Source organism: Panulirus ornatus, chromosome 1 (genome assembly GCF_036320965.1).
Source record: "Panulirus ornatus isolate Po-2019 chromosome 1, ASM3632096v1, whole genome shotgun sequence".
NCBI lineage: Eukaryota > Metazoa > Arthropoda > Malacostraca > Decapoda > Palinuridae > Panulirus > Panulirus ornatus.
In genome coordinates, this window is record NC_092224.1 from 18,809,996 (window position 1) to 18,832,965 (window position 22,970).

The window sequence follows — 22,970 nt, forward strand, 5'->3', positions numbered from 1 at the left end:
TATGGGTAAAACTGAAAGTTGATGGAGAGAGATGGGTGATTATTGGTGCCTATGCACCTGGGCATGAGAAGAAAGATCATGAGAGGCAAGTGTTTTGGGAGCAGCTGAGTGTGTGTGTTAGTAGTTTTGATGCACGAGATCGGGTTATAGTGATGGATGATTTGAATGCAAAGGTGAGTAATGTGGCAGTTGAGGGTGTACATGGGGTGTTCAGTGTTGTAAATGGAAATGAAGAGCATGTAGATTTATGTGTGGAAAAGGACTGGTGATTGGGAATACATGGTTTAAAAAGAGAGATGTACATAAGTATACGTATGTAAGTAGGAGTGATGGCCAGAGAGCATTATTGGAGTACGTGTTAATTGATAGGCGTGCGAAAGAGAGACTTTTGGACATTAATGTGCTGAGAGGTGCAGCTGGAGGGATGTCTGATCATTATCTTGTGGAGGCGAAGGTGAAGATTTGTAGAGGTTTTCAGAAAAGAAGAGAGAATGTTGGGGTGAAAAGAGTGGTGAGAGTAAGTGAGCTTGGGAAGGAGACTTGTGTGAGGAAGTACCAGGAGAGACTGAGTACAGAATGGAAAAATGTGGGAACAAAGGAGGTAAGGGGAGTGGGGAGGAATGGGATGTATTTAGGGAAGCAGTGATGGCTTGTGCAAAAGAAGCTTGTGGCTTGAGAAGCGTGGGAGGTGGGCAGATTAGAAAGGGTATTGAGTGGTGGGATGAAGAAGTAAGATTATTAGGGAAATATAAGAGAGAGTCATTTGGATGATTTTTTGCAGGGAAATAATGCAAATGAGTGGGAGAGGTATAAAAGAAAGAGGCAGGAGGTCAAGAGAAAGGTGCAAGAGGTGAAAAAAAGGGCAAATGAGAGTTGGGATGAGAGAGTATCATTAAATTTTAGGGAGAATTTTAAAGATGTTTTGGAAGGAGGTAAATAAAGTAAGACAAGGGAACAAATGGGAACTTCAGTGAAGGGGGCTAATGGGGAGGTGATAACAAGTAGTGGTGATGTCAGAAGGAGATGGAGTGAGTATTTTGAAGGTTTGTTGAATGTGTTTGATGATAGAGTGGCAGATATAGGGTGTTTTGGTCGAGGTGGTGTGCAAAGTGAGAGGGTTAGGGAAAATGATTTGGTAAACAGAGAAGAGGTATTAAAAGCTTTGCAGAAGACGAAAGCTGGCAAGGCAGCGGGTTTGGATGGCATTGCAGTGGAATTTATTAAAGAAGGGGGTGACTGTATTGTTTACTGGTTGGTAACGTTATTTAATGTATGTATGACTCCTGGTGAGGTGCCTGAGGACTGGTGGAATGCTTGCATAGTGCCATTGTACAAAGGCAAAGGGGATAAGAGTGAGTGCTCAAATTACAGGGGTATAAGTTTGTTGAGTATTCCTGGTAAATTATATGGGAGGGTATTGATTGAGAGGGTGAAGGCATGTACAAACCATCAGATTGGGGAAGAGCGGTGTGGTTTCAGAAGTGGTAGAGGATGTGTGGATCAGGTGTTTGCTTTGAAGAATGTATGTGAGAAATACTTAGAAAAGTAAATGGATTTTTATGGGAGACCAAATTGGAGGTAGAAAGATGGAGTGAAAAAGATATTGAGTGATCGGGGCCTGAACATGCAGGAGGGTGAAAGGTGTGCAAGGAATAGAGTGAATTGGAACTATGTGGTATACTGGGGTGGAGGTGCTGTCAATGGATTGAACCAGGGCATGTGAAGCGTCTGGGGTAAACCATGGAAAGTTCTGTGGGGCCTGGATGTGGAAAGGGAGTTGTGGTTTCATTGCATCATTGCATGACAGCTAGAGACTGAGTGTGAACGAATGTGGCCTCTGTTGTCTTTTCCTAGCGCTACCTCGCGCACATTTGGGGGGAGTGGGTTGTTATTTCATGTGTGACGGGGTGGCGATGGGAATGAATAAAGGCAGACAGTATGAATTATGTACATGTGTATGTATGTATATGTCTGTGTGTATATATGTATACATTGAGATGTATAGGTATGTATATTTGCATGTGTGGACATGTATGTATATACATGTGTATGTGGGTGGGTTGGGCCATTCTTTTGTCTGTTTCCTTGCGCTACCTCGCTGACGCAGGAGACAGTGACAAAGCAAAATAAATATAAATAAATAAGAAAACAGAAGAGACGGACAAGTATGGGTGCAAGTTCAAAGGTATACTTTTTCAGTACATGGGGATGGATGCCATCAGGACCATCAACCTTGTTTGTCTCCAGAGAGAGAAGTGCTTTTTGGACAGTCCAAAAAGAGATTATGGGGAGGGGAATATGATTAGTAAGAGGAGCATCAGAGTATGAAGGAATATTAGTCATCTAAGGTAAAGTTAGAGGAGAAACAAGAACCAGAGTTTTTTGTTAATTGGAGAAATAGCTATAGTACTGTCAGAACGGAGAAGTAAAGGAAAGGTAAGGCGACAGAATTTATTAGCCAGTCTGTTATCTTAAGACCAGAAAGACCTATCAGTGGAGGAGGAGGAGAAGTATCTTACTTCCCTTGATGAAAGGAATGCTTTGCTTCACAGATAACATACTTGCAATGATTATGGGTAGTCACAAATGCTGAAAAGGGAAGTCCAAAAAGAATTTTCCTAAGTTAATCCAATCATCTTTGTTAAGTGTGCCAACATTTACTTTTAGAAGGGCCTGCTGGAGTTGAAGGTGCCATTTAGATAGATTTGTTTTTGAGAGTGTGGTCATATGAACCATTTGAGGGCTAGAATGTGTGCCTGTGGTAAGAGGGATTAATTTCAGGTGAGAAACAGAAAATAGGAGAGTGGTCACAACAGTCAGGAATATGGGTGGGATAAGTGACGAATTGTTCTAGATCTTTGAGAATGGAAAACATGGTGTGTCTCTCTCTCTCTCTCTCTCTCTCTCTCTCTCTCTCTCTCTCTCTCTCTCTCTCTCTCTCTCTCTCTCTCTCTCTCTCTCTCTCTCTCTCATTTACTATTAAGATTGAAATTACTGAAAACTTTTCCACTGTTTCCGGTGTTCTAATGAGGCATTTTAACATTTAAGGTTATTTTTACTTGTCAGATTGTGATCAGGGCATAGGATGTTTGAGATGGTAATGTCACACATGAGATTCACATTATGTATGAAGATTAAATCAAGAATTTTATTCTTATTAGTTTTGTTATTTGTTGGGAGAGTGAAAACTTTTCACATAGTCTGAATAACTCTCTATTTTGCAGCTGTTCCCGAGCTGCTTCCATTGTTAATATTTTACACTACAATGTTATTTCCTGCCTGTGTGCATTTAATGTATGGTATATTGAATTCTTGTAGGACAAGGATATTTGGGACTGGGTTTCCAAGGAGGTTGAGATATGATGGTATGTTTCTGAGTTCTGTAGATTCATGAGGACTTGCATCAGGTGGTATCTAGAATAATACAATGACCAGGTTTGGGTTTTCAGTCTTGACTGCGAGTGCTTTTACTTTATCATTTGAAGAGTTCAGAAGCTCCGTTTATTATGAGTATCTACTGTACACAGTGCAACTTCATTTTTCTTGTCACATCTATACAGGTTGTAATTTGAGGTCCCTACCTTGCTATTCTTATGGTATTTGTGTGTGTTTCAGTGAAGGCCACAAATATTGCACTTGACTCATTTTGTAAGCCTTTTATATGTAGGATTTTATTTTCTTCTGTGATTTCAGTCCCTGTATGATAGCATACATGAAAGATGTTACATGGCTCGTCTCTGTATTGTTTTAATGGCTGATTCAATGTGACAGGTGCATGGGGACACTGAAACTCTTGCCCAGAGAATTGAGTGGGAGACAAAACTCAGCAAAATTTATGGTCCAGTGGATGAAAAGTTTAAAAAGTCCAAAGCATACAGGGTCTGTGCTTGTTAGTTAAAAGGGTAATTATAGAGAAACCTAGTGGCACGGAGAATAGGGATACAAGACTAATGAACTTAAATGTATGGTGGTTAGCAGCTAATTTATAAAGATTAATTAACCAAGAGCTAGATGGATCTTTGATTATTTTTGAATTGGATAAAGAACATACACCAGATAAAGAGGAAAGGGGAAAGAAGGAAGAAGTGCTCATTAAAGGATTACAGGGTCATTAGATTTACCAGATGCAAATTTTAAGACTTAAGTAGAATTGGTGGCTTTTATCAAGACTTCAAGGGATGACCAATTATGGTTACATTTGATTTAGATATATCTAGCTTGGAGATACTTAAGCATTTTAAGAAACTTAAAAACAAGGTGAGATGCAGCAGAGTAGTCACCAAGCTTGATAGAACAAGGGAAGAGAGGGAAACAAAATGTAGAATATTATCAGAAGGAAGAAGATGGAAAATGCTAGGGGACAGATTATCCCCACCAGCACTAGAGAGAGGTGAGGAACATAAAGTAATGGTAATGTTAGACTAAAAGTATTGTATATTAATGCTGGTGGATTATTAGTAAATGATAAAGGGCAGTAATTAAAAAATCATAGAAGGAAAAATGCACCTGATGTCTTTGTGAAAGCAAATTGTGCTAAAGAGTTCAGATTTTACCTTTTCTGTCTAGAGTGGTACATAATAGTAAGGAGGGATAAAGAAGACAGAGGAAGGGAAGGGTTGGCTCTCATGATAGGCTAATGTTAACTTTCAGGAAACAGTAGTAGATGGCCCATTTAGACAATAGATAATGGGAAGGTCACTAGGGAATTGGTGCATAGTGTTGATAAATGATCCCCAGAGAATTTTAGTCATCCAGAACAAATATCCAGTAACAGCAACGAAGAAATAGTCAGGTTGATACATGAAACTTGAAAAAATGCACTTCTCTGAGAAGGTAAGGTACTGATAATGGAAGATTACAATTATAAAGAGATAAATTGGGTGCATTTTGATTCTCATAACAGGAAATCATTGAGACAAGTTCTTAAGTGTGTATTGGAATGTTTCTTATATCAGCATGTTGCTGAACTCATTAGGATGAGAGGGACTGATACACCACCATTAATAATCTTATCTTTGAATGTGGATATTGAAAATGACATATGATGTGCCAACTAGAAAAAAGTGATTATGTAATTTAATGTATAAGTTTGATTATGTGGAAACTGAAGAAGTTAAAAGAGCAAAGATGAGACAGGAATTGAAAGGGAGATATGATCATGGAATCATCCAAAGTTAAGCATTTTTTCATGGTAATATGGATTGGGAAATGGAGTAGAGAAACCATGAAACAGAGCATTGTGGAAGGGTCCCAGAAATTTATAATGAAGGAGTAGGAACATGGGTACCTCTAGCCTCAGTTATAGTGATAGTCAAGAATGAGGAAAGAATGATTTTATCAAAGATAGCAAAAAGCAAGGGATGCTTGAGATGTGCAGTGGAAAGATATTTGTAGTACTCCAGCTGGCCAGCACATGCAAGGTGTAATAGAGCAAGGAATGAGTATAACTATAAGAAAGGAGGAACAAAGAAACTTAGGAAAGAATATTGTGGTCAAGGCAAGAGATCAAGAACTTGAATTTGAATCCATCAGGAGTAAATGGTCTGCTACATAGCAGCTGATTCAGGCAAAGGGATTCATAGGGAAGTAATGTAGAGGATGATTTAAGGATGTGTGAAGTATTGAAAAACAAATTGAAAAAGATTTTCACAATGGAAGATGCTATAATCTCAATACTGTTGAGATGGGAGGGGGAGGAGGTTTTAAAGACATTGAGCTATCTAGAAAAGACTGTAACAATACTGAAGGATTTTGATTCATACAAGGTTCATGGTCCTGATGAGATTTCACTATATGTGTTGAGTGCAGATTCACTAGACTGATATCTTGAATTTCTGTTCAAGGTATTGCTGGAGAAGGACAAAGTGCCATGTGGGTGGAAAAAGATAAATGTCATACCCTTATCTAAGAAAGGAGATTAGGAAGAGATGCAGAACTACTGACCAGTCTCTGTGATGAGAGTGGTCTGTAAGGTTTTGGAAGAGATGATCAGAAAGCTAATGGATGACTTTCTGTTTAAGAGAATTTATTTAAGTGATAGATGACATGGTTTTAGGAAAAAGAGGTCTTATGTAACAAATTTCTTAAATTTTGCAAGAGTGAGCTATGTATTGGACAAAAGGGAAGGCTAGTAGGATAGTTTGACTTTTACTGAATGGGAGTAGAACTCCCTCCCTTTACAATACAGATAGATAATTACAGAGTGCCAGAAAGCCTTTCAACACTGTATCCCATTGGAAGTTGATTAAGAAGCTAGAGCTACAGGCAGGAATATGGGACTGACTCCATCATTGAATAAGAGATAACCTCATTGGAAGGGAACAAAGAACACAGGTAAAGGGCTAATTTTCAAAATGGGCTAAGGTTAAAGTGGTGTGTCCTAGGGTTCAGTCTTGGGTTCACTGCTGTTCTTGGTGTATATATGGTGTATGTAATTGATGCAATGATGACTAGGCTTGTACGTAAACATGTTTGTGTTTTATGCATTGGACATTAAGAGAAAGAAGGATTGAAAGGTATTCCATCAGCTTCCAGAGGGACCTAGGCAAAATCCAGAGTTGATGTGGTGAATAGATGTGATTCTAGCTGAGTTTGTGCATAGTAAAAGAACACGCATTGTGACTACAACTTAGTAGGAAATATGCAACAGGAATTGATGTGTGAGAGATCTAGTGGTCAACATTGTGCCTAATCTGTCACCAGAAATACAGATCAGGAGCAGTGTGAAAGAAAAACTGTCTCCTGGCTAATATTAGATATAATTGAGATTGTTTAGATAGGAAAAAGCAAGATATTACATGAATTGAAAAAAATGAGCAACATTGAAAGGCTAAGGTGACAGAGCTGTCCACCAAGAAGGACAGGAGAGTGTAGACTTGATAACAATCATGAAGTTCTTAAATCAGCCAGTTGATGTTGACAATGAACAGTTTTCCACAAGATGCAATGTCTGATTTACCAGAGGCCATAATCAGAAGGTGGGTAAGAAGCTCATTAAAAAGAGTATAAAGGAATACTAGGTAGAGTATAGGTGATGTTTGGTTAGAATAGCCTAAGTAATCAGTGAATGATTGATTGAAGCTTACAGTATTTTAGAATTCTTCATTATTGCATAGAAAGTACAAGAGTTGGGGCCCCAATAGTGTAAAATTCTCTTATCACAATATTCAAATTCGTAATCACATGCACACCCCATAAAGAGGGTCGAAGGCCTGGCCCTTGCTTTGTAAATGAGACTGAGAATTACAGTTCTTTCTTTTAAGTAATCTTCATCCCCATAGCTCCTAATATGTCCATGATTTTTTGTTTTTTCGTTGAGTCCTGTCCTTCCTGGATTCTTCTAGCACATATGATGACCAGCTTACATCTGTCTAGTTCACTTCTCATTATTCTTACCAACCCACTTTATGTTTTGTGTTACCACTTACAATGATTTATTATAATTTTCTACAGTATCCCTTTGTCAGGCTGTCAGTTTATCCTTTACCTTTAGGGACCCATCAGTACTGCTTTGATTGCATTCAAACTTGAAAGTAATAATGATTTTATGTCATCAGCAAATATTTCAGTGATTCCTCCCATAATGTTTTCAGTTTTATACTCAGCTGTGATTGTGTGGAACAATTATTGGCATATAACCATATGATTATGTACAATCCATTATGTTGTACTAAGATAAATTTGTTTCTGTACAGATAGGAAAATCCTTTCTTTTTGTATCTCAGCAAGTGTTATTTTCACATTGTCTGCAGGAGAGATCGTGATAGCTGAGGCAAACAATGTGCTGAAGTTTGCACCATTGAAGACAAACAAGACGGGAATCTCTGGGACCTTATTCATAACAAACTTTAAGGTTTCCTTTGTAACATCTCTTCCAGTGGACAGTAAGGTATGAAGTGTTTGTACCTTGTACACTTTATATATCAGAATATCATGTTATATTATATTGCCTTATTGTCATTACATTTGTATTGGATATGGGTTATTGATTTCATTACACTGTACTTGTAATTAATGAAGAACTGTATTTTCTTTTTTACACATTGTTTGTGTGATTTCTTATTTGTGGTTACAATAATTCATGTTTTGCTCCAGCTTTGATTTAAGTCAGTCACTCATGCTATTGGGCTTTCAGACCCTCAGCTGTCATGGTCATTAAGTCCATCAGCATCTGATTATAACCATTCACTTAATCTTGAACACCCTTTTCAGGTGTTCATGATAATTCTAAGACCATACATGACATGCCCTTTCTGCAAATTTAACCCATGCTAGCAAATATATTACTTAGTAGAAGTTTTGCATTCCCTAGTAGCAGGTCTCATGCAGTCCTACCTTATTAACATAAATGTTTAAGCCTTTTCCAGATGCTCTCTTTATCGTCATAATCGTTTTATTATTGTGGTCTTTACCCCCATCTAAATTGGTTGGAATGAGCACAAACACCATTTGATTTCTATTTCATGCACATATTTTTTTTTGAACTGCCAAGCAAGATATATTTTCCATTTACCTCTCCACCTAACACACAGAGACCTCTATATCACATGATAAAAATAATTCACCTGATGTCTTTACTAAGTATTTATGACCCAGAAGTGTTCACTCCGTGCATCTGTTCATTTCTTTTAAGTTTCACTTACTCCTGTACCTTCAGTCACACTACCAAAGATCTTTACCATCCTGTCATTTGCCTTATATTTTGGATGGTTTTATTTGTGCACCTGTCAGACAAGTTCTTCATACTATATACCTTTCTCACATTTTCTGTTATTACTCTGTGGTCTTCTAAACAGTCCTTTACAAGACATCTCCAGGGTAGGTCTTTCCTATGAGCTGAGAGAATCTTTTGATCTCATGCAGTCAGTTTGGAACCTTTTTCAACATTTATTTAAAAATTGAAACCCTTTTGAGATCATAGAATACTTATGCTTAGAATTCTTTTCTAGCTTTTTTCATTATAAAAACGGCTAATAATGCAGTTGCCTCATATAAGAGTGTTGCTCAGGAACCCTTGTCTATTAGCTTCAGGGTTATCTTGTGGAGACCTATTATGATAAGCTACCCAACCCCATGTGCAGCCAAATTGGGAGTTAGCTGAGGTCTTGGATTTGTTACAATCAAAGGATTTTTTTTTAGACAACCCTGCACCTTAATGACCTCCCCTTAAAATGCTGTTTTGGTTGCCCTCTATGCCAGGAGAGTTTGGTGAGATACACATCATGGCTAGATGTAAACCTTCTCTCATTTTATGTAAAATTCTTTTCATTTTTATGGTAACATGTCTTTGGCTACTGAAAACATATATCCAAATCCAGGATTTTTGGTAGAGAATGAACAAGTAAGTTTTGAAATACCCTTTTTTTATTGTTTTTTAGAAGATTTTTACAAAAGTATATCATGGAGTATGCCCAGTTCAAGCTGTTGAGATTCCTGAACTTATTGAGAGGTCCATCTTTTTGTTTGCTTCGGTAGTCTGAAACCCCTCTTTGTGAGGAGTAATTCTTCATGGATTAAAAGTTTTTTTTTTTTTTTTTTTTTTTTTTTTTTTTGGCCCAACCTGCCTCATGATGTCAAAGGTGACTTATACTCAGACCTTTCTGAGGAACCTTTCCCTAGAGCCTGGAGGAGATTAACAAAAGAGTTCTTTGGCTTTCCTCAAACAACTTTGTCAGGTGTTACCGTCTTCTAAGTATCAGATGTTCCTTGCATGGTGTTGGGCTTGCCACCTGTGGGGAAAGAAATTGCTCATAGGCAACTGGATACCTAGAGGGTATATTTGTGTTTACAGTTACACTTGGTTAAGACGTTTTTCTGTATGCCTCCACTGCCACATATTGATACTCTCAGTTTACAGGAGACACTAACCTTGGAGATATAAGTGAGTTTTCCTGGATGAATGAATAGCTGTTTCTCTCCATGGTGGCATCCTGTGAATAAAGTTTTTGATTGTTTCTCCTGAATTCCCTTCCCTCTCTTTGAAAATCCATTCTATCAGTGGTGATCACCAATGGATGATGCCGTTATTTCAAGAATTATGTGATAGCCATACTCTTAAGTAGTTTAGCAGCAGAACAGTGGCGTCATTGCTGGGTGGGGTTGCTGATTGGCAGTGAGCAGACCCCTGGTGAACCAGGCTTCAACTGCTAAGTGGGTGGTTAGCAAAGGGTAAAGGTTTTAAACTTCACCAGAAGGCAAGGGGTGAGAAATTTCTGGCCCCTGAGGATCAAGAGATTCTCATATCTCTCAAGACACCAGTTTCCTTCTTCAAAACTCACTTTTTTATGAAATTGAACCAGTGAACACACAGGTTTTTCATTCATACGTACATACTTACAAAATCATATTTTGCAAACTTTTTTATCATTTTCAGGTGAAGACCTGCTCCATATGACAATTTTCCTAGCCATTCCAGTATACCCCTGTTCTTAAACAAGTAAAAGATCATTAAGTTAGAAAATTTGAAGCTTCATTTCCAGGGAACTGAACTTCCATTTTATGTCTTTCAGGAAGCTGAAATGCATGATAAAAGCCTTCAGAGCCATTTCCTTGGAGTGCATGATGTTTGCCTTTCTGAAGTTGATATGGTTAATCAGTTTTCAGAGGGATTCACAAAAAAGAAACGATTATTTTACAATGCTCCATTGCCTCCAAGACTCTCAGGGTTACAGTTAGTGCTTAAGGTAAAGACCATTATCTTATTTTGTTTAATCATAAACTTTTTTCATGTGTCTTCGACATGGCATCTTGCATCTAAATGAGATGGAAGTAACTTTGACCCCATAAATTATTGAAACTAGCACATATTAGTTTTAAGCTGTCAGTCTACATTAGTTACTACAAACTCAAGCACATGAAATTCTGCTGGTGATTGTGTTCAGTGTTTGCGAGACATAGCTTATTGGGTTAGTAGAATGGTTGTGTTGGATATAGCCTGTAATTTGCTGAACATGTACTTCTAAGCATTGAATATCCTCATCCTGCTGTAGTTTTCATTGATCCTTTATCACTTGTAAACTGCTTCATGGATGGGCAAGATAGGAAATAATGTTACATCACTCCTTACACTGCTCTAGTCTTTATAGGAAGAACTGAAGAGGCTGCTTAATACTACACATGAGTATAAATGTTTCCTCTCCTTATTTGAATTCCTAGTTGATGTTTTATTCGACCATTTATCCATTGATATTACTAGCAATCTATTCCACAACTGAAAAAAAAATCATGCATCTCAGTCATCTGCAGACCATCAAAGAGATTGCAAATACATCATTTGATGAGATGTCACATTAAAATGCCCACTACTCTAGTTATTTTTATGGTAGAAGAAACAATAACTCATATCAGTATCAATATTTTTGATGAAAATAAGTTAATTTTTTCATTTACTTGTGGAAAGTTTTGTGTGTAAATCATATACTCATACATGAATCTCTGCCTGCTAAAAAGATTGCACTGTGAATGGTAAGTTACCTTTGGTGAGGCAGTAACATTGTCAGTTTTGTGAATTGACTATTGTCCCATCAAAGAAGTTCTTGCTGCAAAGGAGTCCCTCCTTTTCCAGTGACTGAGTATAGTGCAGCTTAGGAGCTGCATGAACCTCTGGCCTCAGGAAAAGGGGTTCTTAGGTAATACCAGGACCCTCTCTTAAATATGTCCTGGGGTAAATATCTATCTATCTATCTATATCTATCTATCTATATCTATCTATCTATATCTTTGACTCCTGTTCCCTCCAGGAACTCCCTCAAGGGGTGGTCACAGCAAAAGTGTCCATAACTAGTGAATTCCAGTGATTAATTGAATATATAGTTTATAATGTGTTTATGTGAATATGGAATGAAATCAGACCTGGAAAGAACATAATAAAGGTATACTTATGCATATGAAGAGCATCCATGCTGCCAGCCAATACCCTACCTTACCTTTTTTGGTATTGTATGTGAAACAACATGTGTAGAAGCTAGTACAATTAACACTAAAGATTGCATAGAATCAAAATAATGCATTTAGATTTATAATTTTTGTTGAAGTTGGGAATGTGCATTGTACAGACAAGATTAGATGGTCATTTGAAATAACAAAAATTTATTCATTTCATTGAGCAGTGAAAAACATTGTATACGATTAGTAAGTGAAGAAGAAAGTCTGAGTGGGATTTCAAATTTGAGCAGCACACTAAAATCACTGCCATCTGCACCTGCTGGGAATACAACCAAAGGAGGTTGAAGCATAGAGAATCATTGTTAGTGTCAACAGCAGACTTTCAGTGAAAACATTCTATGTGATGTCCAGCAATTAGGTAGAAGCAAATAGATAATGAGGTAATTGATACATTGAATAATGATGCAAGATATAAAGAGATTGGTAAATTGATTAAATGCTGTAGGGCAGTCATAAACAAATCTATAAAAGGCACTGTAAGTAGAAAATTTAAGTAACTATAAAAGACTTTTACAGCTGAAAAAGCAGTAAAATTCCTTGATAGTAAAGTAGATGTACAGAAGAAGAGAGCAGAGAACAAGAGTTGGCTTGGTAGAGTGCTATTGATATGAGTAGAAACATTGTTGACTAGTAAATGTGGCCATTGTGATAAAATAGTTCATATTAAGCAGTGGATGACTGTGAAATTACAGATGTGATGTTTGTCCAGCCTTAGTTTTTTTATGTGAGTAATGCAAAGGTAACATACTTATAGTGAAGATGATATACTTACAATGGAGATAGAAAAAAAATGAATAAGATAAGTGAATGAAACAGTGAGAATGAAGAGAAGGAGGAAGACAAAAGAAATTCATAAGAGCCACATTAATGATAAAATTGAAATGAAGATGGTCAGGAAACAAGCACTGTAATTGAGGACATAAAACTTCATGATAGTCTGCTTAGAACATCTAAGGTTACAAGAGTTGAAGTGGGAAATAATGGAGCAGTATCAACACAGTGTTGAAATAGAGAAGATAGGTGGAGAAAGTGGAAAAAGGAAAGGCCAGGGCATAGACATGATGGATACAAGTAATAGAGATGAGTATAATAGATGCAGGAGCACAGGTCCAAAATTGTGTTGATGAATGTACTAGTATGGAAGTTGCAGTGAAAAAGGCTGTAGGAAAAATGGCTATGAATTCATGCACCCCATAATATGCAGCTTTTCCAGTGTATCAGAAAATTGTAGATGAGGTATTAAGAGGTCAAAAGTTGGCCAAGAATTGTTAAACTGTGGGAATAAATATCCAAAGAAAAATAGTAACAAATGAAGGGAGAGTTAACAAATGCAGATATCCAAGATGGATACAGAAAACAAGATTCAGTGTAGGGAAGGTCACAAAGGGAAAATTTGTGAAAAGATGATACAGTTTGAAGATTAAGGAGGGATGTGAACAGAGGGACAATGGACAGAAAACATGCGAGATGTCTGGACTGACATTAAAGGAACTGTGAAATGCTGGAAGAACAGTGATGATAATTCATACACAAACTATTTTTTAGCAAGTACCAAGAACTGTAATACACCAGAAAATCAAAGCAATACACTTTAATAGATCATGACAATGACAAACAGACCAGCACTGATATAGAAATATGTGATTCAGTTATGTGGAGGTAGTGTGATTGGATCTGAACTCATGTTGTATTGGTGAGAGAAGGATATTTTGCTTGATTCTGCAGTGGCTCAGTTTTACACAGAGTTTTGTTACTGAAGTGATATAGGGGCAGTAGGAGGATTGGGGAGTTGGGTGGTTTAGAAGTTATAGGTTGGGTATTCTGTTAGCACATTTCCGAATGTTAGGAATTTTGTTGTGTAGCCAGGCATGATTAAAGATATCTTTAAGGCTTTAATTGCATTGTTTTTATCAGTGTGAGTGATAGATGGTTGGGCAATTGTTTTGGATGGAGTTTATTTAGTTTTTTAATGACTTTCCTGTATAGGGATGAAATTTGTTTGTGGCAAATGTTTTGAGTGTCTCATGAGTATGATTGTGTGTTCTGGAGAAGGAATGTTATTGCAATGGGTCAGAAGTGCTTTATGATTAGGTGCTAGATTTTTGCAGTATGTGTAGAGCTTTTTTAACATGCATCATAGTTTGCTGCTATGTGTCTTGTGGTTCATTTTGTTGTGGAAGGAGTGCTAATTTGTGGTTTGCCTTTCAGTGATTAGGGTGTTGATTGGGGTTGTGTAGAGTTTGAGTTTGGTCTCTGACTTCTTTTTATGTTAAGTGGTTCTTTCTGAGCTGTTTTTTTTGTTTGTTTGTTTCATGATATGTATAACTTGTGGGGGAGAAGTTTGGGTTATATTGCATTTTATGCCCTTGCGCTATGTGCTTTTTGCTAGTTTCCTTGGAGATGTTGATAAAGTGTGAGATAGCATGAGTTAGGGATTGGAAAACATTATTTATTTTATTCATTTTGCTTTGTCGCTGTCTCCCACATTAGCGAGGTAGCGCAAGGAAACGGACAAAAGAATGGCCCAACCCACTCACATACACATGTATATACATACACGTCTACACATGCAAATGTACATACCTATACATCTCAACATATACATATATATATACACACACAGACATATACATATATACACATGTATATAACTCATACTGTCTGCCTTTATTCATTCCCATCACCACCTCGCCACACATGAAATAACAACCCCTCCCCCCTCATGTGTGCGAGGTAGCACTAGGAAAAGACAACAAAGGCCACATTCATTCACACTCAGTCTCTAGCTGTCATGTAATAATGCACTGAAACCACAGCTCCCTTTCCACATCCAGGCCCCACAGAACTTTCCATGGTTTACCCCAGACGCTTCACATGCCCTGGTTCAGTCCATTGACAGCACGTCAACCCCAGTATACCACATCGCTCCAATTCACTCTATTCCTTGCACGCCTTTGACCCTCCTGCATGTTCAGGCCCCGATCACTCAAAATCTTTTTCACTCCATCTTTCCACCTCTAATTTGGTCTCCCACTTCTCCTCGTTCCCTCCACCTCTGACACATATATCCTCTTGGTCAATCTTTCCTCACTCATCCTCTCCATGTGACCAAACCATTTCAAAACACCCTCTTCTGCTCTCTCAACCACACTCTTTTTATTACCACACATATATACTAAAATTTTAGAGTTTTATTTCCTTGTACTATATGAAGGCTGGCCAGTCTGCTTCTCTTTAATTTAGATAATTAATTTTGATAGTTGTATGGATTTGATGGACCAAGACTTCATTGGAGCAAGACACCACCACCTACTGTATTTCCCTTACTTACTGCTGTTAAACAGACTGTACCTTGGAATTGCATGTTTGGCAAGATGACTTCTATTTTTTATATTGAACCAAGATTGAAAAATACCATATTTATTTCTTTATTATACTTCATCACCGTTTCCTGAGTTAGCGAGGTAGCGCAAGGAAACAGATGAAAGAATGGCCCAACCCACCCATATGCACATGTAGTTACATACATGCCCACACACGCACATATACATACCTATACATTTCAATGTATATCCCCGGGGATAGGGGAGAAAGAATACTTCCCACGCATTCCTCACGTGTCGTAAAAGGCAACTAAAGGGGATTGGAGCAGGGGGCTGAAAACCCTCCCCTCCTTGTATTTTAACTTCCTAAAAGGGGAAACAGAAGAAGGAGTCATGCAGGGAGTGCTCATCCTCCTCGAAGGCTCATATTGGGGTGTCTAAATGTGTGTGGATGTAACCAAGATGAGAAAAAAGGAGAGATAGGTAGTATGTTTGAGGAAAGGAACCTGGATGTGTTGGCTCTGAGTGAAACAAAGCTCAAGGATAAGGGGAAGAATGGTTTGGAAATGTCTTGGGAGTAAAGTCTAGGGTTAGTGAGAGGACAAGAACAAGGGAAGGAGTAGCAGTACTCCTGAAACAGGAGTGTTGGAAGTATGTGATAGAGTGTAAGAAAGTAAACTCTAGATTGATATGGGTAAAACTGAAAGTTGATAGAGATGGGTGATTGTTGGTGCATATGCACCTGGGCATGAGAAGAAAGATCATGAGAGGCAAGTGTTTTGGGAGCAGCTGAGTGAGTGTGTTAGTAGTTTTGATGCAAGAGACTGGCTTATAGTGATGGGTGATTTGAACGCAAAGGTGAGTAATGTGGCAGTTGAGGGAATAATTGGTGTACATGGGGTGTTCAGTGTTGTAAATGGAAATGGTGAAGAGCTTGTAGATTTATGTGCTGAAAAAGGACTGGTGATTGGGAATACCTGTTTTAAAAAGAGAGCTATACATAAGTATACGTATGTAATTAGGAGAGATGGCCAGAGAGTGTTATTGGATTACGTGTTAATTGATAGGCGCACGAAAGAGAGACTTGGATGTTAATGTGCTGAGAGGTGCAACTGGAGGGATGTCTGATCATTATCTTGTGGAGGCAAAGGTGAAGATTTGTAGAGGTTTTCAGAAGAGAGAATGTTGGGGTGAAGAGAATGGTGAGAGTAAGTGAGCTTAGGAAGGAGACTTGTATGAGGAAGTACCAGGAGAAATTGAGTACAGAATGGAAAAAGGTGAGAACGAAGGAGGTAAGGGGAGTGGGGGAGGAATGGGATGTATTTAAGGAAGCAGTGATGGCTTGCGCAAAAGATGCTTGTGGCATGAGAAGCATGGGAGGTGGGCAGATTAGAAAGGGTAGCGAGTGGTGGGATGAAGAAGTAAGATTATTAATGAAAGAGAAGAGGGAGGCATTTGGACGATTTTTACTGGGAAATAATGCAAATGATTGGGAGATGTATAAAAGAAAGAGGCAGAAAGTCAAGAGAAAGGTGCAAGAGGTGAAAAAGAGGGCAAATGAGAGTTGGGGTGAGAGAGTATCATTAAATCTTAGGGAGAATAAAAAGATGTTTTGGAAGGAGGTAAATACAGTTTGTAAGACAAGGGAACAAATGGGAACATCAGTGAAGGGGGCTAATGGGGAGGTGATAACAAGTAGTGGTGATGTGATAAGGAGATGGAGTGAGTATTTTGAAGGTTTGTTGAATGTGTTTGATGATAGAGTGGCAGATATAGGGTGTTTTGGTCGAGGTGGTGTGCAAAGTGAGAGGGCTAGGGAGAATGATTTGGTAAAAAGAGAAGAGGTAGTAAAAGCTTTGCGGAAGATGAAAGCCGGCAAGGTGGCGGGTTTGGATGGTATTGCAGTGGAATTTATTAAAAAAGAGGGTGACTGTATTGTTGACTGGTTGATAAGGTTATTTAATGTATGCATGACTCATGGTGAGGTGCCTGAGGATTGGCAGAATGCATGCATAGTGCCATTGTACAATGGCAAAGGGGATAAAAGTTAGTGTTCAAATTACAGAGGTATAAGTTTGTTGAGTATTCCTGGTAAATTATATGGGAGGGTATTGATTGAGAGGGTGAAGGCATGTACAGAGCATCAGATTGGGGAAGAGCGGTGTGGTTTCAGAAGTGGTAGAGGATGTGTGGATCAGGTGTTTGCTTTGAAGAATGTATGTGAGAAATACTTAGAAAAGCAAATGGATTTGTATGTAGCATTTATGGATCTGGAGAAGGCATATGATAGAGTTGATAGAGATTCCCTGTGGAAGGTATTAAGAATATATGGTGTGGGAGGCAAGTTGTTAGAAGCAGTGAAAAGTTTTTATCGAGGATGTAAGGCATGTGTACGTGTAGGAAGAGAGGAAAGTGATTGGTTCTCAGTGAATGTAGGTTTGCGGCAGGGATGTCTGATGTCTCCATGGTTTAATTTGTTTATGGATGGGGTTGTTAGGGAGGTGAATGCAAGAATTTTGGAAAGAGGGGCAAGTATGCAGTCTGTTGTGGATGAGAGAGCTTTCTGAAGTGAGTCAGTTGTTCGCTGATGATACAGCGCTGGTGGCTGATTTGTGTGAGAAACTGCAGAAGCTGGTGACTGAGTTTGGTAAAGTGTGTGAAAGAAGAAAGCTGAGAGTAAATGTGAATAAGAGCAAGGTTATTAGGTACAGTAGGGTTGAGGGACAAGTCAATTGGGAGGTAAGTTTGAATGGAGAAAAACTGGAGGAAGTGAAGTGTTTTAGATATCTGGGAGTGGATTTGGCAGCGGATGGAACCATGGAAGCGGAAGTGAATCATAGGATAGGGGAGGTGGCGAAAATTCTAGGAGCATTGAAGAATGTGTGAAAATCGAGAACATTATCTCGAAAAGCAAAAATGGGTATGTTTGAAGGAATAGTGGTTCCAATGAAAGATTGACCAAGAGGATATATGTGTCAGAGGTGGAGGGAACGAGGAGAAGTGGGAGACCAAATTGGAGGTGGAAAGATGGAGTAAAAAAGATTTTGAGTGATCGGGGCCTGAACATACAGGAGGGTGAAAGTGCGTGCAAGGAATAGAGTGAATTGGAACGATGTGGTATACCGGAGTCGACGTGCTGTCAATGGAGTGAACCAGGGCATGTGAAGTGTCTGGGGTAAACCATGGAAAGTTCTGTGGGGCCTGGATGTGGAAAGGGAGCTGTGGTTTTGGTGCATTATTACATGACAGCTAGAGACTGAGTGTGAACGAATGTGGCCTTCATTGTCTTTTCCTAGCGCTACCTCGTGCACATGAGGGGGGAGTGGGTTGTTATTTCATGTGTGGCGGGGTGGCGATGGGAATGAATAAAGGCAGACAGTATGAATTATGTACATGTGTATATATGTATATGTCTGTGTGTGTATATATGCAAATATACGTTGTGATGTATAGGTATGTATATTTGCGTGTGTGGACGTGTATGTATGTACATGTGTATGTGAGTGGGTTGGGCCATTCTTTTGTCTGTTTCCTTGCGCTACCTCGCTAACGTGGGAGACAGCAACAAAGCAAAATAGATAAATGAAATATAATGTACATATACATACACAGACATATACATATATACACATGTGCATATTCATACTTGCTGCCTTCCTCCATTCCCATCGCCACCCCGCCACACATGAAATGGCACCCCCCTCCCCCCGCATGCGCGAGAGGTAGAGCTAGGAAAAGATAACAAAGGCCATATTCGGTCACTTTCAGTCTCTAGCTGTCATGTGTAATGCACCTGAACAACAGCTCCCTTAACATGTCCAGGCCCCACAAAACTTTCCATGGTTTACCCCAGAGGCTTCCCATGCCCTGGTGCAATCCATTGACAGCACGTCAACCCTGGTGTACCACATTGTTTCAGTTCACTCTATTCCTTGCATGCCTTTCACCCTCTTGTATGTTCAGGCCTCGATCACTCAAAATCTTTTTCACTCCATCCTTCCACCTCCAATTTGGTCTCCCACTTCTCCTCGTTCCCTCCACCTCTGACACATATATCCTCTTTGTCAATCTTTCCTCACTCATTCTCTCCATGTGACCAAACCATTTCAATACACCCTCTTCTGCTCTGTCAACCACACTATTTTTATTACCACATATCTCTCTTACCCTTCCATTACTTACTCGATCAAACCACATCACACCACATATTGTTCTCAAACATTTCATTTCCAACACATCCACCCTCCTTTGCACAACCCTATCTATATGCCTCACCCCCATATAACATTGTTGGAACCACTATTCCTTCAAACATACCCATTTTTGCTATGAGATAATGTTCTTGCCTTCCACACATTCTTCAACACTCCCAGAACCTTCATCCCCTCCCCTACTCTGTGACTCACTTCTGCTTCCATGTTTCCATCTGCTGCTAAATCCACTCCCAGATATCTAAAACACTTCACTTCCTCCAGTTTTTCTCCATTCAAACTTACCTCCTAGTTGACTTGTCCCTCAACCCTACTGTACCTAATAACCTTGCTCTTATTAACATTCACTCTCAGCTTTCTTTTTTCACACACTTTACCAAAGTCAGTCACCAGCTTCTGCAGTTTCTTACACATGGCTTACATCCTTGATAAAAGCTTTTCACTGCTTCTAGCAACTTACCTCCCACACCATATACTCTTACTACCTTCCACAAAGCATCTGTATCAGCTCTAACATATGCTTTCTCCAGATCCATAAAAGCTACATACAAATCCATTTGTTTTTCTAAGTATTTCTCACTTTTATTCTTCAAAGCAAAGACCTGATCCACACATCTACCACTTCTGAAACCACATTGCTCTTCCTCCGTCTGATGCTCTGTACATGCCTTCACCCTCTCAGTCAATACCCTCCCTTATGATTTCCAAGGAATATGCAACAAACTCATACCTCTGTAATTTGAATACTCACGTTTATTCCCTTTGCCTTTTTTACAGTGGCATTATGCATGCATTCCGCCAATCCTCAGGCACTTCACCATGAACCTTACATACATTGAATATCCTTACCAACCAGCCAACAACACAGTCACCCCTTTTTTAATAAATTCCACTGCAGTACCATCCAAACCCGCCGCCTTGCTGGCTTTCATTTCTGCAGAGCTTTCACTACCTCTTCTCTGTTTACCAAACCATTCACACACCACCTACACCAAAACACCCTATATCTGCCACTGTTATCACCAAAAACATTAACCAAACCTTCATACTCACTCCATCTCCTTCTCACTTCACCACTATTTGTTATTACCTCCCCATTAGCCCCCTTCACTGATTTTCCCATTTGTTCTCTTATCGTACGCACTTTATTTACTCCCTCCCAAAACATCTTTTTATTCTCCCTAAAATTTGATTATAGTTTCTCACCCCAGCTCTCATTTGCCCTCTTTTTCACCTTTTGCCCCTCTCTCTTTACCTCCTGCCTCTTTCTTTTATACATCTCCCAGTTATTTGCACTATTTCCCTTCAGAAATCATCCAAATGCCTATCTCTTCTGTTTCACTAACAATCTTACTTCATCCCACCACTCACTACCTTTTCTAATCTGCCCACCTCCCACCTTTTTCATGCCACAGACATCTTTTGCACAAGCCATCACTGCTTCCCTAAGTACATCCCATTCCTCCCCCACTCCCCTTATGTCATTTGCCCTCACCTTTTTCCATTCTGCATTTAGTCTCTCTGGCACTTCCTCACACAAGTCTCCTTCCCAAGCTCATTTACTCTCACCATTCTCTTTACCCCAACATTCTTTTTTTCTGAAAACCTCTACAAATCTTCACCTTTGCCTCCACAAGATAATGATCAGACATCCCTCCAATTGCCCCTCTCAGCACATTAACATCCAAAAGTCTGTCTTTCACACACCAATCAATCAACAGGTAATCCAATAATGCTCTCTGGCCATCTCTCCTACTTACATACGTATACTTATGTATATCTGTCTTTATAAACCAGGTATACCCAGTCACTAGTCCTTTTTCAACACACAAAAATACAAACTCTTCACCATTTCCATTTACAACACTGGACACCCCCATGTACATCTATTATACCCTCAACTGCCACATTACTTACCTTTGCAATTAAATCACCCATCACTATAACCCGGATTCGAGCATCAAAGCTACTAACACACTCACTCAGCTGCTCCCAAAACACTTGCCTCTCATGATCTCTCTCCATCCACTTTCAGTTTTACCTATATCAATGTAGAATTTACTTTCTTATGCTGTATCTCATACTCCCACAACTCATGCTTCAGGAGTAGTGCTACTCCTTCCTTTGCTCTTGCCCTCTCACCAACCCCTGACTTTACTCCCAAGACATTCCCAAACCACTCTTCCCCTTTGCCCCTGAGCTTTGTTTCACTCAGAGCCAAAACGTCCAGGTTCCTTTCCTCAAACATACTAACTTTCTCCTTTTTTCGTATCTTGGTTACATCCACACACACATTTAGACACCTTAATCTGAGCCTTCGAGGAGGATGACTCCTTCTTCTGTTTCCCCTTTTAGAAAGTTAAAATACAAGGAGGGGAGGGTGTCTATCCCCTCCCGCTCCTGTCTTCTTTAGTCGACACGCGGGAATTCGTGGGAAGTATTCTTTCTCCCCTATCCTCAGAGATAGAATATGCCAATCATATTATAATTTCCCCTATAATACTGTTACCTAAAACTCTGAAATGTTGTTATGTATACTCTAAGCATCAACATGAATAATTTATATTTTTATCCTTTGGGACAAAGAATACTTCCCACATATTTCCTGCATGTATTGAAGGTGACTGATTGGGGCAGGAGTGGGTGGGCTTGAAGTGCCCCTTCTTGTATTTCAGTTTCTTAAAGTTGGAACTAGAGAAGGGTCCAAGTAAGGAGAACTTATCCTCCTCAAAGGCTCACCTTGGGGTGATTTGATGTGTTTGGATATAACCACGATAGGTAGGTTGTTTGAGAAAAGGAATGTGGATGAGATAGCTACAAGGGAAACAAAGCTCAAGGGTAAGGGAGAAGAATCATTTCGGAATATCTTAGGGGTAAAGTCAGGGATTAGTGTCTGGAGGTGAGCTAGGAAAGCAGAAGTTGTGGGAATGTGTGATAGAGTTTAAGGAAGTGAGCCTCAGACTGATGTGGGTAGAAATGAAAGTGTTTATGAGAGATTGGTGATTATAATTGAATATGCATCTGACCATGAGAAGAATGATGAAGAGAAGCAAATGTCTTTGGAAGCAGCTGAGTTAGTTTGTCAGCTGTTTTGATGCAAGAGATCTTATTTTAGTAGTGGGTGATTTGAATGCGAAAGTGTATAATGTGGCAGTTGACAGTACAATTAGGGATTATAAGGTATTCATCAAGGTGAATTGAAATGGTGAACAGCTTATGAAGCTGTGTACCAAAAAAGGAAATACCTGATGTGGATGATCAGAAACGATGGTATGCGGGCATTACTGGATTTCGTATGAATTGATAGGGCTGCAAAAGAGAGATACTTGGATGTGAATGTGCTGAGAGGGGCAGCTGGTGGGATGTCTGATCTTTACCTGGTGGAAGCAAGGGTGAGGATTTTCTGAGTTTTTCTAAAAGAGGAAATGGTATGGGTGGGAAGAGGGTGATGAAAGTAACTGAGCTTGGAAACAGAGTTATGTGAAGAAATATC

The 22,970-nt window shown here is 39.2% G+C and overlaps 1 protein-coding gene across 3 annotated transcripts in view; it reads left to right on the plus strand.

The window, feature by feature from the left end:
• The window catches only part of LOC139759945 (myotubularin-related protein 10-B), a 213,650-nt gene that overhangs the window by 23,090 nt on the left and 167,590 nt on the right, over nt 1-22,970 (plus strand). For 2 of the 3 annotated variants that reach the window (XM_071682651.1, XM_071682737.1), the window contains exons 3-4: nt 7,752-7,888; nt 10,509-10,682. In XM_071682651.1, the coding sequence (XP_071538752.1) occupies nt 7,752-7,888; nt 10,509-10,682 (311 nt within the window). The remainder of the gene's footprint in view (nt 1-7,751; nt 7,889-10,508; nt 10,683-22,970) is intronic. The other variant, XM_071682806.1, reaches the window with a different exon arrangement.